Raw genomic sequence first — 16,197 nt, forward strand, 5'->3', positions numbered from 1 at the left:
GAACCAACAAAGATGACAATTTCTGTCTTTAAACAGAATTTAAAAGCAGAAAATTTTAAGTAATCCAGGTTTTGATGTCATAAGGCTGGCCTGTAGTCGAATTAATTGATTGTATTCAGCAGAATTTTTAGATAAATATAGCTGGGTTTCATCAGCATAACAGTTGAAGTTAATCCCATGCTGTTTTATAATTTTACCAATTGGAAGCATATATATATATATTAAAGATAAATGGTCCAAGGACTGAACCCTGTGGTACTCCAGAAGTGACCCTAGAGTTTGAAGAAGATTTATAATTAACATGAACAAACTGGAATCTGTCAGATCAGATTTAAACCAGCCTGATGATTTCCCCTTAATCAATCCCTATAGTACTTTCAAATCTTTCTAGGAGAATATTGTGATCAATTGTATCAAATTGTTGTCCAATGTTCTCCAGTAAGCCTTTAAAGCTGTTAGACTGACATTAAAACACACAGGCAGGCTCCCTTTAGTACTAGTAATAGTTGACTACTCATAGCAGTAGGTTGCACTGGATTCAATGTATGGGTGTCATAGTACAAGAGCCTGAATAAAAATGGAGCCACACTTTTTGTTTTACAAGAGTTTAAAAAAGTTAAAATTTTTTTACTTGCACTCAATTATTTTATGCTTTGTTTTTTGGTTCATCATCTAAAACCTCAGAAACATATATTGAATTTTGGTGACAAAATGTGGAAAAGTACTACTTTTGTTGTAAGGTGCAACGTATGATTTTCCAATAAGTTTAGCTTGAGATACAATCTGCTGCCCTGTAATTTGAGAAGACACAAATAAATGTTGTAGAAAGATGGATAAAAAGTCAAAATGCGCCTTTGCAGTTTTAGACCGGTTTTGCATTCTTGTAGAGAGTTTGACTTTGTTTACTTTTAAAGGGAAGCGCAATAACAAACCAACAAGATCTAAACAAAAATATATGACCCGACTCATAACTTAAAGCTTTGATTTTTCTCTTTTGCTCCAGAATCTCACCTTTTAAATATCAGATTAAAAAGCACCTTGCTGTTAATCTTATGGCATTCTTCTTTTTAAAAACTGTTTCAGTAAACTGAGAATGGGAAGAAGAGAAGGATAAGAGTTCAACGCAACCCGTCATGATCCAACAACATAGCTGAGCTGTATTAATGCTTCAGGTTTTAAAAATACACATCATGCTTACTCTTAACTTTTCTGATTAAAGTCTCAGGAAATCGTCTTAGTTTCCGTGAATTGAGAGGAACCTTAAATGGCTGCGTTCAAAATTATTCCTCTGGGAGATGATTAAGGGCTGGCTTTCTTAAAATACTTTTGGCAGTCGTAATGAAAAAGACTCATGGTACAAGACATTTTTAACACTTACTAAAAAAAAAAGAAAGAAAAAGAAAACCCTCAACAGCCCAGACAAGTGGTCCAAATTGGAATTTAAATCGAGCTCGCTCTGATATACTTTCAAACGAAGATGCCAGTTTACTTCCAAGTCTCACAATGAGCTAATGATGCACGCTGCAAACCGAGATGCCTTTGAAGTATCTCACGCTCTTCCTGTCTTGCAGATCAGTGTGTGGATAAAGCCAAAGTTGAAGAGAGTGAGCAGAAGGCTGTAGAGTACTCCAAAAAGGTGAGACATTAATCACTCAAATAACACACCCCTCTTCTCCTCCTTTTGGTTGGCCAGCTCCCATCAGCAAAGTTTTTTCTTCCCCAGAGCTCCCAGACAAGCTATTGATTTTGCATGCCCTGATCAATACCTGGCTGTGACGCTACATGATCCGTATCAGCATTACAGGAATCGATGGCGATGTTCTGATGTATACTTATTTGTGCACAAGGTTGGGGGAGAGTTAAGTTATGTGGAAAACCTTTGATGTAATTTAGTATTTAAGGCTGGACCTCACTTAGGGGTTTGTGGAGATTCAGTTACTGGCAGTGCAGTGAAAAAAATATTTGCAACCTTGCAGATTTTCTCTGTTTTTACTTTTTTTTTTTGTCACGTTAAAAATCCTCAAAAAATGAGACAAGGATAACCTTAGTAAATTGAAAATGCGGTTTTCAAAGAATGATTTAGTTTTCAACAACAAACAAAAAAATTATCCAGAAACTAATAATCACCCCCTAAAGGTCACTTTTTGTGTCTCCTTGGTGGTGAGAACAGCCATCAAGCGTATTTTACATCGCTGTAGGAAATTTGGCCCACTCTTTGCAGGATAATTTTAATTCAGCAACACTGGAGGATTTTTGAGCATGAATTGCTTGATTTGGATTTTAGGTGGACTTTGACTAGACGGTATTTTGTTTTTGAGCCAATTCAGATCATTATCTTTCTGCTGAGTCCAAGTAGACTTGCTCTTTGAGAACAGAAATCATGTTTCCATCTATTTAGGCAAGTCGTCCAGGTCCTAAAGCAACCCCAGAACGTCACACTGCCACCACTGTGCTTTCCTGTTGATGTGTAGTTCTTCTTTTAAAATGTCTTATGTTGGCTGTTATGGCCAAAATTTTAAACTTTTGTCTCATCAGACCGCAGATTATTTACCAAATAGTCTAAGGCTTTGTAAAAATGAGGGGCCTTTGTGTTCTTTTTGGTTAGAGGTAGTTTTCTTGCTGTGAAATTCTCCCATAGATGCAAATTTTGACGACTGTCTTTCCAATTGTTGAAACGTGAACACAGATCCCGAAATTTAGTGAGGCCTGCAGTGCTTTAGATGCTATTCTGGGTCTTTTGTGACCTCCTGGATGAGCTTCCATTACTCTCTTGGAGTAATTTTGGTTGGCCGGCTCACCACTGTTTCAATATTTTCTCCATTTGTTAATAATGACTCTGTGGTTTCCTAGAGTCCCAAACCTGTAAAAATGACAGACTGATAGATGTCAGTGACTTTGTTACTTAGCTGTTGTTACATTTCTTTAGTTCTGGGTACAATGTGCTACATTTTTAGATCTTCTAGTCTACTTCCTGCTGTCAGACAGGTTCTATTTAATTGCTTCATTGCTTCTACAAGTTCAGCAATAATCATTCTTGGGCTTATGAAATTAAACTCAGCTTCCCAAATATTGTGGTCAGTCAGTTACCTCATAAATAAATCAGTCGTGTAATCTGTTTGTCACTCAGGGTGAGGTTTCCTTTAATAAATTAAAACATCATTTGAAAACTGCTTTTTCAATACACTCAGATTGTCTCTGTTTGATGACTTTAAAGGTGCTAGTTTAACAGCAAAGCAAAACAAAAGATATCTGTAATCGAGCAGCTACCTTTTCTCAGCTCTGTAATAAGGCAAGATACAGAGTCTTGACTTCAATGTGACAACAGCAGGGGTCCTGAATGTTTTTTTCTTAAGACTCGTGTCCCTGCGTTCCTCTGTGCACCCCCGCTGGGCCGGTGAAATCATTGTTGCGACACGACTTGGTTTCTGCAAAGGTTAGATCCATCAACAGACTTGAAAACCACGCTCCAAACAGAGACGAAGGATGACGGGACTCCAGGGCTGTAAGGGAGAGAAGCCGGCTTCAGAGTGAAAAGTGCCGTGATTTCTGTTTCTCTAGATGCGTTTTCCCTTGATGACTCTCCGGAAACAACCCGCTACTTACCTTTCCGTCTCTCTACACGTGTTTGTTACCTTCACGCAGACATGCATGTTTCTGTTTTGTTTCTTTTTTGCAGTTTGATGAGGAGTTCAGCGCTCGACAGGAGGCCCAGGCCGAGTCTCAAAAAAAGGAGGAAAAGATCAAGGAGCTGGAGTCAAAAATACAAACTCTGGAGACCCAGGTAAATCTGCAAAGGACATCCAACTACTCTGCAAACCAGCCATAATACTACCAAATAAGCAACTTTCCCCTCCCCCCCAAAAAAATTATTTTGATCCCGTTGAGATGAATGAGGTTAAATTCTTTTCAAACATTCACATAAATGAAAATGTGTCTGAAAAATCATGGCATCAAGAAGTAATGGGACCTCCAGAAACCATTTGATTGGGTCAGAAGGATACCTTTTCACCCCACTTACAGATGTGAAGGTGCTGTAAGTGGGCGTTATCATCCATGCAAGACCACTTGATTTAATAAAGGGTCAATCTCCTTCCTAAGTTGTAGCTCTTTGTAAGTGAGAATTGCTTTATTGAAGCTTTTCCTATGAAATTCTATCATCTCAGAGATGGATTGCGTTTCTTTTCCTGGCTTCCACGTCGTTTCTTCCCAGGCAAAACCCTCCGTTCTGAGCACAGAAAATGACTGCTATTTCCCCCTTAACCCAATTTGCAACCCCTTTTAGGACTGCCTTGGGATAAAAGGGCAGTTTGCTTCTCTTCTTTGAGAATTTAATATAATCCAGCATGGAGGGGTGGTATTGCTTCATTTGTTTCTGAGATTGCTTTTTTATCTCAAATTTTCATTTATCGTTGCTCCTGTTTGCTCCTAACGATTCGATAAGTGAGCCTTAGTTTGTGGTTCAAGCTGTTTTTACAGCTCCCAGATTCTGCTCTAGCATACTCCTCATCCTTACGCTTCACAGTGCAGGATTTTTGTCTGGTCTCTTGGCTGAAGTCATGCAAGCAATATTCTTTCACAACTTGACCACACCAATTTAAACACAATTACAAGCCAAAGCTTCTCCTGCCAGCTCCATCTGGACATAGATGGGTAATGTGGAGCAAAAAGGCTCAGAAGTCAAACTTTAACACCACATAAGCCACACTTTACATCGGAGATGCAGACAGGACAATTTTTTGGGAGATTTTTTGATTCCTGGCTTTTATAAAGGTTTGAGCTGCAAATACGGCTTTTAAGTAGTTCTGATTTATACCTCAGTAGTGTAACATAAGGTATAAGAACTACTAAAACATGTTTAATTCTTACTGTTTTGTCATCCATAATTTTTTTTTTATTGGGAGAACAGAACGTCAAGCTGTCGATGTAGATCCTGTAAAATAGTATTTTCTAATGTTAGCTATTAGCTGCTTAGCCTTGTCAGTCTCAATGGTATTCCCAAAAGAATGGAAATACTCAACCTTAAATTTAAATTTCTAAAACTCAGTGAACATTTCCTAATCCTTTCTGTTAAAAGCTCAAAAGGGCAAAATAATGCAACTTTTGCTCTACTCTGTTCATCTTCATCTCGTCTGCTAAAAGGCTGGTGCTGTCAAAGCCCGCGTAAACTCTAGTTGTATCTTGACATATTTTACCGTGTTCGAACACCTAACCAACACTGAAAATAGCTAACTTTGGGTCTTGTTCACTCAGTAACAGCGCCGGCACCAAAGAGTGTTGATGTCACGGTCTGCCGAGGCATTCACGCAGAAAGTCGTCGGATTCTGATGTGATTCTGCTTCCTCCTTTTAGAACCCACCCCACGTTTTCCACGCTGCTTTAGAGAAGTCAGTACCCATCAGTGCGCAAAGCCTTCAGATCTGCGTGAGGACACACATTCAGTTTGTCCATCAAAGTCACTACGGGATCACTGCCAGGGTTTTTATTTTTTTTTATTTTTTTTTACTGAATATGAATGAAGCTGGAGCTAACCCTAACCTTTCATCTCCTCGACAAAATTCCTGTCAGGCATTAAGACATACGCCTGTCTGAGTTGCCTCTCTTCACCTTGTTTGTGAACCAGCATGTTTAATGAGTCTTTCTCCACAACTTTGGCATTGTAACAAGCAGCATGTTTGATGCGTCTGTTTGATTATCTCCCAAACGAGTTGAGAGGAGGTTCGCCTTGTAAACATCAACAAAGGACACTGAAATCACAAGAAAATAGAACTCATCCACCATTCCCCAAACCTTTTGCTCGCAACCATTCAAGGCAGGAGGGAAAGCTATTCACTGAATCGGCTCTGGAGGTGATGAATAATGTAGCACTGCAGTGGTTCGTTGGAGCACACTGCGCCATCCCATTAATAGGTTTTAACAACCTGGCCAGCTTGTAGCTGACCCAGCATGGCCCCCAGAGGAGCTGGAGGTGTAGTAGACCTCTCAGTCTTTTAATGCCAGACTGCCGTCTACCTTGGCTGATTATAAAATTTGACTTAACTGACAAATGTAGCTGGGCTCACTCTGAAGGAACTTCTTTGTGAGCTTTGTTGTTCTTTGGGTGGCTTAAATAAGAGCAGTCCTCAATACATTACAGACACAGTGATGCATTTCAAGTATTTATTTCTTTTAATTCTGACGATTATGGCTTACAGCCAACAAAAAAAAAAAAAAAAGGTCGGCTCAGTTGGGCCAGCAACCTATCCCCTCTTTGTACGTAATGTTTTAGAACATGTATCTGGTCGATCAAAGGTTTCCCAGCATGCAGTCTGTCTGTATTGCCAAAGGGGGGGCAGCTAAGCTATACAGCCATGGGGAAGACTTCTGACTCAACAGTTATCCAGCAGACAACCTCCACAAGGAGGGTAAGACACTAAAGGTAGTCACTAAAGAAGTTTAGTGGAAGGACGAAATGTGCTAGCAGAAGGTGCACAAGTAACAGAGGAAACCACAACCTTGTGAAGGTAGCTAAATCTGGCCGATTCCTTACCTTAAGCCTTTTCTGACCCGGAGATGTCACGACGGTCTTACCTGGACTCAGTGGTCCGAACTTTAGAGAAATCAAACTTTCTGCTCGATTGAGATGTACTTGTAGACAAAAATTTGGTTCAGAAACCAGGACGGACGTGCTAAAGTCGATATTTTATATCAAAACCATGGAGTATAAAATAAAGAGATTTTAGCTTTAAATATTTCAATTAAAAGATTTCAGTAAAATAAAAATATAATTTTAAGCCACACAACTGAAAGTTTCCATCTCTGTTTTTTTTTTAAGCATGCCCATTAAATATTTATGTTTCTGCACTCTTTACAGAGTTTTTGAAAGATCCACTCCATGGAAAATATTTTCATTTCTGCAGAATACGGTCCTGTTCTCTTACTTTTGGCAAGGTTGCAGAGAGTGAATTATCAAAGCACAATGGGCACATTTCTAAAACAAAGACCTGCGCAGTGAAATCAGTGGCCATCACACATCTGAGGGTGCGGAGTTGAAATGTATTTTCGAAACGCCAGGAGGAACAAAAAAAAACTGGAAATGGAAGAAGGTTTTTGAAGGAGCAGCAACTGTCAGCGATGCTGCGCCGTGTTCCTTTTATACAGTCATTGCTCTACACTGATGTTCCTTTGAAGATAGATTACATCTTGTTTTAGGTGTAAAAGTACATCACACTCAGCCTTTTGCACATGAAATAGCCCATTCTGACATAATGGGAATATAGCCTTGTACAACCATTGTCATTAACTGTCTAAGCGCCCCACTCCTCCCCCCCCCCATCTCTCTTTCCTCTCTTCACTTCCATCTTGTCTTTATTGTGTTTGGTGTGAATTCTGTACCTGTTGAAGTTCACTAGTGCTCTTTTCATTGTCTAGCTAACCAACCCCCATTTGTGCTTCTTTGTTGCCCTGTCTGTGTTGTTTCATGCCTGTTCCTGTGATGCACATCTCTGGTGTGTCTTGTGTGTGTGTGTGTGTGTGTTCTCTGCACAGTTAACTGTAGAAAAATACAGACTCAAAGAGGCTCAGAGACTCGTCAGGGAATCTGAAGCCAAGGTGGGTGTCTTTGTTGCATGCTTGGCCCTTGACACATAAATCCCACATTTAATCACCTTCAAATCCAAGTGTCCAGTCAAGGAATGAAGGATTATAAAGCTTTAAATGTCTGATTGATTAAGAGACTGATCTTTAGTCCTTTTTGCATGCTTGATCTGCACCCTGAGGCCCTGTTCAGACCTGGTATTAACATGCATCCTGCCTAATTCGGATAAAAGCAGACCTTGCAAGTCACAGGCATTCACAGCTGGGATCAAAATCTGCAAATACAATTATAGCCAGATAAGCTAGTGAACTGTCAGCTAAGGAGTAAAAAAAAACATGTTAGTCAAGCATTAACATGTCTACGATTCATCAGAGTTGCACGTTAGTTACCTTGTTTTAGCTACAAACTCTTATTTTAGTCATGCAGCTCAAAAGACGTGATATGGGATAAGTAAAGTAGAGAAAATGCAGTAAATGTTGACTTCACAAAGCGTTACATTAGTGCACAGACACTAAAGACTTTTACCCCTAAAGAGCTCCACAGCAATAAAACACTTTACAGTTAGCTGTTTGTCGCCAGCTTCTCTGCAACGCCTTTACTGCGAGCAAAAAGCTGAACAAAACGACTGGAAATGTAGCTGCAGATTGGTTATATGATTGCTATGGGCATAGCCATACGTCGAGGACATGAAATGAGACACAAGCTCTTCTCATTCACAAGATTTTTCCTATTTTCCAGAGAAAACAACAAAATCCTAAATTGTTGGTTTTTACAGAAAATCATAAAGACTTCAAAACTTACCAGCTGCATCCTAAATAATGTGTTATCAGTGCAGAAAATATCTACCAGATCTTGTTGCACCTTCAGGGATGGTCATAGAAAATCTGTCAACACTGTGACCATGTAGGGTATTCAAAAGAATGAGAAGACGCCATCAGACCATAAAGAAGGCTCCGCAGTATCACATCCGCATATCCAGCAAGCAGGAGAGAACCCCAACCGAGAAGCTGAAAAACATAAATACTGTCAGGGATATATCTAGGACAGTCCTCCAGATAGCTGTTTTCAAATCACCTAGCAGCAGGACCTAAATGTAACACCGTTTTTGGAACATAATATTTAAACGCTTTTTTTTTTTTCTCAGACGTATCCAGACAACTCTGTCCCTTAAAGCGAGTGACATCGCGTCACGTCAGAGCTGACTGTGTTGAGGTTGCTAAACTAATGCAGGTTTACGTGCCAGACCACCTTCAGAGTTGGTCTAGAAAAAGTGGTTTGTGGCGTGTTTACAGTTGCCCAGAGATGATTGGGTCACCCAGTATGGATGTTAGTGCCAGATGTGAATGGGCTCTAAGATGCACTGTACAAAGATACCAGTTTAATTAAAATGTATGTGAAGGTAAGAGTCTTTAATCAGATTTTCCTCTTTGAAGTCGAAATGCTATATTTATCCATAAATTATAAATTAAAAATGACTCCTCTGGGAATCTATAAAACAATATCTATGTGAACAAGCTAACAGATGTTAGACCTCTGTATGTTTAGGATATTTGATCAAGCTAAAGAGAGCAGTCAAAGGCTGGAACTATTTGCACCCACACACAGAAATTGCATGCCTGTTTGTAATCTTCATACGTACCACTTGTGATTGAATGTTTTTTTTTTTTTATTATCATAGATGAGATTGCATCAAACATTTAATCACATGACGTTCAGATCATTCAGACTAAGCTGACCTCTATGTGAAAGAACTAAAGAGCATGTATCTAAATGGGACCCACTAAACAAAATAACTAAGTAATGGATGTACCACAAAGATATACAGACTGTCGGAAATGTTAAAAGGGAATATTTTTGAGCATTTTCTCTATAAATCGTCAAATGCCTGCTTAAATTTACATCTTTTATTCATAGATGACTAAAACTGGGGAAAATAGTCAATTACTCCGTATTTTATTTTTAAATCTGGTATTTGAGCTCGTCACTGATGGATCAGACGATAGAGATGGAGGCCCTTAACTCTGAAAACAAATCTGCTCTAATTCAGCGGCTAATTTGAATCCATTCTCTCCTATTAGCCTTAAAAGATTGACAGACGTGTAATCAGTTCGTTGAGTTTTTTTTTCTTATTATTGTTCGGCGAAGGGCTCTGAGCAATCTGAGCGAGAAGCTCCTTGAAGAACGCCTATTTTAATTTCTGCCCCTAATAAGAAATCAGTCAATGCCATTATGTAATGAAACGCCATGTAACGTCTTTAAATATGAAACCAATTACTTTTTTACGCACACAATCAAGTGACTGGGGGAAATGTACATAGTGGTGGAATTGCTTTTGGAAATGAGAAGTGGAAATGCTCTTCGGTTAGAGGAGACATCTAATCTAAGCGTAACTGGAGCAACGGTGTCTGCAGTTGCGGAATTGGCATAAATTTTATTCCCATAAACATTTCTTTTTCTTTCGGCCTTGCACTGGACCTTTACCGGCTAATTTGAAATGTTTGATAGTGCTGACATGTCTCAGGTTATAATTACGTCCCTGTTGACTGTTTAATAGCTCGCTATTGTAAGCACTCATAATGAGCTCTTGATGGGAAAGCAACATTCTCATCTGTCGTAAATTAAAGTTGTTTTAATTCTTTTTTTTTTTTTTTTTTTTGTCTTAACATTTTGCCCAGGAATTCACAAGAGGATTAACGGAATCAAAACGACCCACTTTTGGTCAAAACTCTTTCTTCCATGTACTTTAAAGCAACATTTAGCTTGAATGTAGCTGTAGTCTGAACAGTATGATAAACTGACCTGTGCTACCAGTTTTAGTTGAAATTATTTTGCAGTCGGTTGGAGAAACCAATATCTAAAACTGCATCAATGCACATCATCATAATGGATGATGTGTGTTTAAAGTCCAACACGTGCAAGAGATCAAATAGTGTTCAAATAACAAAAATTATAATTTAATCTATTTTTTTTTTATCTTCTCCAATTTGAGATGACGCAAGACAGGAAGTTTAAGTTCTGAAGAATACCTTTAGAAAGCTCAAATGATCTGAAATTATGCCGTCTCTTAAGCTTTATCCCTGGACTATAACACAATGTATCCTTGTGCTGCATTAAAAAGAGGGTTAGAAGTTAATTTTGGTATTATAATCGCTGCCTCGTTTGATGTTCAACATATTTACGCTTAGGAAAGTCATTGTGGGACCGATTCTTCAACTTGTGACATACATTACTATGTTAAAGGATTACAAGTAAAAAAAAAGAGTGAAAAGTATTGAGTATTCAGTGTATTTCTCAGGTGAGTCAGTCAATCTGTGGTTTGCAGAAGGTTTTTGACTCGGTTCCAGATGAATCTCTGGTGGGATTGGGACTTTTGATCAGATCAGATTCAGGTTTAAATCGTCTCGCTCATCACGCAGTCTGTTACACGCTTTTCCAATTTGTTTTTGCAGATTGCTGCAGGCCCAGCCGCACCTGGAGCCCCACCTCCTCCACCGCTACCAGGAGGTGCGGCGCCTCCCCCTCCGCCCCCTCCTCCTCCTCTACCTGGCGGCTGTCCTCCACCTCCCCCTCCTCCTCCTCTGCCCGGCCACGCCTCTATTCCACCGCCGCCTCCGCCGCCGCCAGGTGGAGGACCCCCACCACCTCCGCCCCCTCCGGGTTGTGGGCCCCCGCCGCCTCCGCCTCCCTTTGGTGGCATCGGTGGTCCTCCTCCACCTCCTGGATTACCTGTAGTCAAGCTGCCTTACGGACTGGACCCAAAGAAGACTTACACTCCTGAAACGGTGATGAAGAGGGTCAACTGGTCCAAGGTATGGCAGTCTGTGCATTGATCAGTCGTGGTGCAGACTTGTGTTCCTTCTCTGTTCGTCTGATTTAAGGCTCTAATAGGAATCCTATTTTTCTGTTTACGGATGAAATTTATTCAGTTTGCGCGCCGCCACACAGGCCGTCATTTTGCACCTACTTTAGTTGGTTCTTGATCTTTTATGCCTCCCCAGTATAATGTTAAGTTCAAACCAGAAGGAGATTTATCCCAAAGCACCCTTAATCTGTTCAAGCAGCCGTTCTACCACATGCCACACTATTCCTCTCACAACACCTATTTCAAAGGATTCGACAGTAAACAATTTTCACTGCTCAGATGTCTTTGGATTTGCACCATCTTAGCATATTTGGAGGAAGAATGTGTTGTGTAATGTTCCATCACATTTAAAAACAATTTCAATGGTAGATTCTCTTCCACCTAGGTTATATTTCACCGTGGATGTTTTATCTATTATCTCCAGTAAATTTTAGCATCGATTTAATGGTTTTTCACACTACTTGTGTGCCCTTGTGCTTCAGTCTTTAGTCACAGGCTGCAAACAGAATGTCAGATTTGTTCCCCCGTAGTCATGCTCATAGTGCAAATTATGTTGAGTGGTTTTGTGGGTTCAGGTTTTCTTGTGCTTATTTAAATGTAGCATTTATACATACACCTTTATAGCATATGCAGATTTGTTCAGAAAATGATCAAGGTCTAGAGCAAAGCTTTTATGTAGCTACGTTTTCAATGACGTTTTGTCTTGCTGATGGATACAACTTGTTTATTTCTAACATCATGTAGCAAAATAATCCAACTTTGAATGTCCTTTGAATGTTGTGTGACCTTCTGAAACAACTCAGATGTAGCTGTAAAGCATCTTTTAAACCCTAATTGCTGCTTTTTATATTCCAAGCTAAAAGTATTCTAAAAGTTTTAGGGGGGTCATGGTAGACAGACAATATTTCAATTTAAACATGGCCAAAGTGGTTATATGGATGAGCTCAAATTCTTTGCCAGATTATTTAATGTCCTGTGCACACGACTACAGCCTTTTATAGGCAAGATTATCTTTTTGGTTTCTGTAAACACAGCTACACAGCGTCTCCTTGTACTACAAACAAGATGAAACGCTAAAAACTATGTCATTTCCATGCCACACAACTATTAGGTGGTATAATGTTTTTTGAAACACAACAATATGTATATGGGTACAAACACTCCCTGCTTAAAAAGGTGCCACCACCAACTAAATGGCTCAAATATTAATATGGACAGGTGATAAGGTTCACTTTGAAGCAAAATGAAGTCAGCCTTTGTAAACTGAAGCCTCTAACACTGATGTTGGTTCTCTTCAGAAGAACTTCTCTGGGCTGAAAGTTGGTTTTGCACCAAAAAAGAAAGAAAAGGGATGATTTTGTGTTTTATATTGTTATTAGTCCATGATAGAAATCCACTGAGAACATTTTATTTAATACAACCAGCCTTCCTATTATCTGCTTAACATGCTGTGCTCTCACCACCTGAGTCAACATCATATCTGGGCATAATTTACATCTCTGTGCTTCCTCTTACTTCATTTTCCCCACCTGATAATACAACAAAAACCTTATCTGGAGACCTCTTTATTCAGTAAAAACATTCACAAGGAATAAGTTGTACGTATATTACGTTAATGGACTGGAAAAATATGTTTTTTAGGGCCTTCCAACTAGCCAGTCACCATTCAGGGCTGGTTCCTGTTAACATGGTTTTCTAATCCACATTACGGTTTGGTAGTAGATATTCTGCATATTCAGACTCGGCTTTAGCAAGAACAAAATACGTGAAGGCACTTGCATCAAGTCCACCTTAATGTTGATTCTTGGGCGTTTCTTACCCACATATCTAGAGAAATCGTCCACTGTACATTTAGTAATCAGCAGTTATACAAACAATGTCTAACTGCTTTGAGAATGTCTTCAAACTACTTGAGTAGATGCTGCAGTCAGCTAACTTGAAAAATTGATAACTGAGTTGGTCAGCGGTTGCAGAGCAATGATCAAACCAAAGGTGGATCCTTTGATGAATCACACATCTAACATCTGTTACACTGGCCTTTATGTTGACTTGTATGGATTCCCTCAGAACTGGTGTTCTTATATTTCCTTACAGTAAAGCATGTGAACGCTGTCGACTCTGCCAGAGCTGTGCGGACAAAACCAGGGAAATTTTTGGTGAAATGTTGTATCAAAAGGAACGAGGTGCTAAATGAAACAATAGGAGAGAAGTTCAGGTCAGGGGTAATCCTATTGAAATCTTTCTAACAAATGCTAGACATGCAGCTTCAGAGTCCCACTTGTTTCCTGAGTTGTTAGTTTCCGGCTCCTACAGCCGTGGAGGAGCTCATCCTGTCTCTGTTTTTACAAAATGTGGAAAGCAACAGTGCAGTTTATGATTACCAATTCCCGGGGAGGCTGTGTTTGTTTGTTTGCACCTTGATCCTGTATCATGGCTATCATCACTCATTTTTAACGGTTGATGTGGTTTTGCCCAGATGATTTGTGTGCATGTGCTAAAGAACAAATGACCACTGTCTGCACAAGTGTACGTAAACGGGTTAAAGTGTACGAGGATTAACCTTGCCTCTGCAGGGAAGTCAGTTTGATGATGCAAATGAAATTCATAACCACCTGAAGAAAAACAATCTGCTTCTCCTGTGTCAGTGGAGTGGAACATGAGTCATCTGTCTTCTCTATATGGAGCAGATGGAAGTACACAAGTGCCAGGCTTGACTACTATTCAGTTGTATAAAGAGAGGAGAACAACAGAACAATTTTTTTTTTTTATAAATCCACTATTTTTCTGCCTCATACATATCCAACATCATTGTGCTTACTTAACTATAGTGTTCCACAGTTTACTGATTAACAAGTAGGGTTTTCTTCTAAAGTAGATGCTTCAATTCAATTCAATTAAATGTTATTTATATGGCGCCAATTCATGAAACATGTCATCTCAAGGCACTTTCCAAAGCCAAGTTCAATCAGATTATACAGATTGGTCAAATAATTTCCTATCTAAGGAAACCCCGTTGATTGCATCAAAGTCCCGACAAGCAGCATTCACTCCTGAAGAAGCGTAAAGCCACAGGGAGAGTCGTCTGCATTGTACATGGCTTTGCAGCAATCCCTCATACCGACCAAGCATGAAGCGACAGTGGAAAGAAAAACTCCCCATTAACGGGAAGGAAAACCTCCAGCAGAACCAGGCTCAGTATGAACGGTCATCTGCCTCGACCGACTGGGGGTTAGAGAAGACAGAGCAGAGACACAACAAGACAGACAAACAAGCACAGAAGCACACATTGATCCAGTAATCTGTTCTACATTAGATGGTAATAGCGGGTGATCTGTCTTCTCTGCATGATGTCACTGCTAACAGAACGACAGACCAGGTGTACCTACTATGAAGAAAAAAAACCAAAGAACAAAAAGTTAAAAGATGATGATACTTTTTACTCTTTCGCACGGCATGTGGTAAAGATGTAAATTGTCTTACCTACATATTCAGGAAAAAATCATCCACTCTACCGTTAAAGTTGAAAGAATTTTTCTGAAAGGTACCAGGACGTCAGATAGTGATGAGGTTCCTCGCCAACGAGTTTAAGCTCTTCTGATGATTAGTATCTGCATAGTCTGTACCGCTGAAGGTACCTTACCACAGTTTGGGCTCTAGGGAGATGCTGTCCTGTTGGAAGGAGAAAAAAAAGTTTATACAAAGTAAAACCAGCAGGGGCAGCAGCAGTGTGGCACTGATGATTTTTTTATAGAAATAACAATTTCAGACTCAACAAGCTAGAAGACGGAGATAAAGTTCGCAACACAAATCCAGTGTCCCATACTCTACTCAACCACAGGATTGTAGCTTTATAAACCTTGAAACAGAGGACATTAATTATAACTGTGGTCTCGCTCATGGTGTTACAGCGCCGGCCACACCCTTCGCTAAACAGTCAGCTAAATACAGACTGGAAAAGTCATTGTTCGCATAAGAAGTGGCAGTAAGTGCATCAACTGTAAACTCTGCAGCTTGACACATTAACGTTAGAAAACACTCCCTTGCACAAGTGGCAACACCCTCAGTATTTTCTTCTTCCACTGATTGAATGTACTAACAATAAAGGTTCAATTTCCTCTGTGATATTATGCTTTTGCAAAAAAAATATACATTTTAAGACTTTTTATTACATTTTTACCCTGGGTATTACGTGTACCAATAAATGGGACTACCACCCTATATATTTATACTTCATATGTAACATAGGGCTGCTTGCTGCACTTCCAGTTACAGTAACCATTTTCTGTTTAAGTGCAGGTTGCAGTGGCAGTGCATGATTAGCCTAAAGCAATACTATAATACATGCACATGGGACAAGTCTAACACAGGCTTACATAAGGAAATGTCAGCTTTTAATTGCAAATCACTTTTAAGGGGTTATTTCCTGCATTTATGTTATTTTTGGTGCATTAGTAAGTCTCACAGAAAATTAAGATTAAGTAGGCCACTGTAACAAAATGAAATTACGCTCAAGCGTCAGTTTCAGCTAAATAACTTTAGCCTATTACTATTTATAATATTAGATTTTTAGCATAATATTAAAATCTTGATTACAATATTTATGAGCATATGAAAATTCATGTTTCCTTTACAAAGGAAACATGAATGCACTGGGATGAAGAAAATAACTGCTGCTGTACAAAGCGCCACGAGACAGGCTCATATTTAAGCTCGACGTTGGCTCATTAGCTCAAGTTGTAATAAATGCCTTCCCTTAAACACA

At 39.5% G+C, this 16,197-nt stretch overlaps 1 protein-coding gene across 7 annotated transcripts in view; it reads left to right on the forward strand.

Annotated features, from left to right (window-relative positions):
* The window catches only part of diaph2 (diaphanous-related formin 2), a 510,558-nt gene that overhangs the window by 193,789 nt on the left and 300,572 nt on the right, over window positions 1–16,197 (forward strand). For all 7 annotated transcript variants that reach the window (XM_036127356.1, XM_036127360.1, XM_036127361.1 and 4 more), the window contains 3 exons: window positions 1,572–1,636; window positions 3,677–3,781; window positions 11,023–11,382. In XM_036127356.1, the coding sequence (XP_035983249.1) occupies window positions 1,572–1,636; window positions 3,677–3,781; window positions 11,023–11,382 (530 nt within the window). The remainder of the gene's footprint in view (window positions 1–1,571; window positions 1,637–3,676; window positions 3,782–11,022; window positions 11,383–16,197) is intronic.

Source organism: Fundulus heteroclitus, chromosome 23 (genome assembly GCF_011125445.2).
Source record: "Fundulus heteroclitus isolate FHET01 chromosome 23, MU-UCD_Fhet_4.1, whole genome shotgun sequence".
Lineage (NCBI taxonomy): Eukaryota > Metazoa > Chordata > Actinopteri > Cyprinodontiformes > Fundulidae > Fundulus > Fundulus heteroclitus.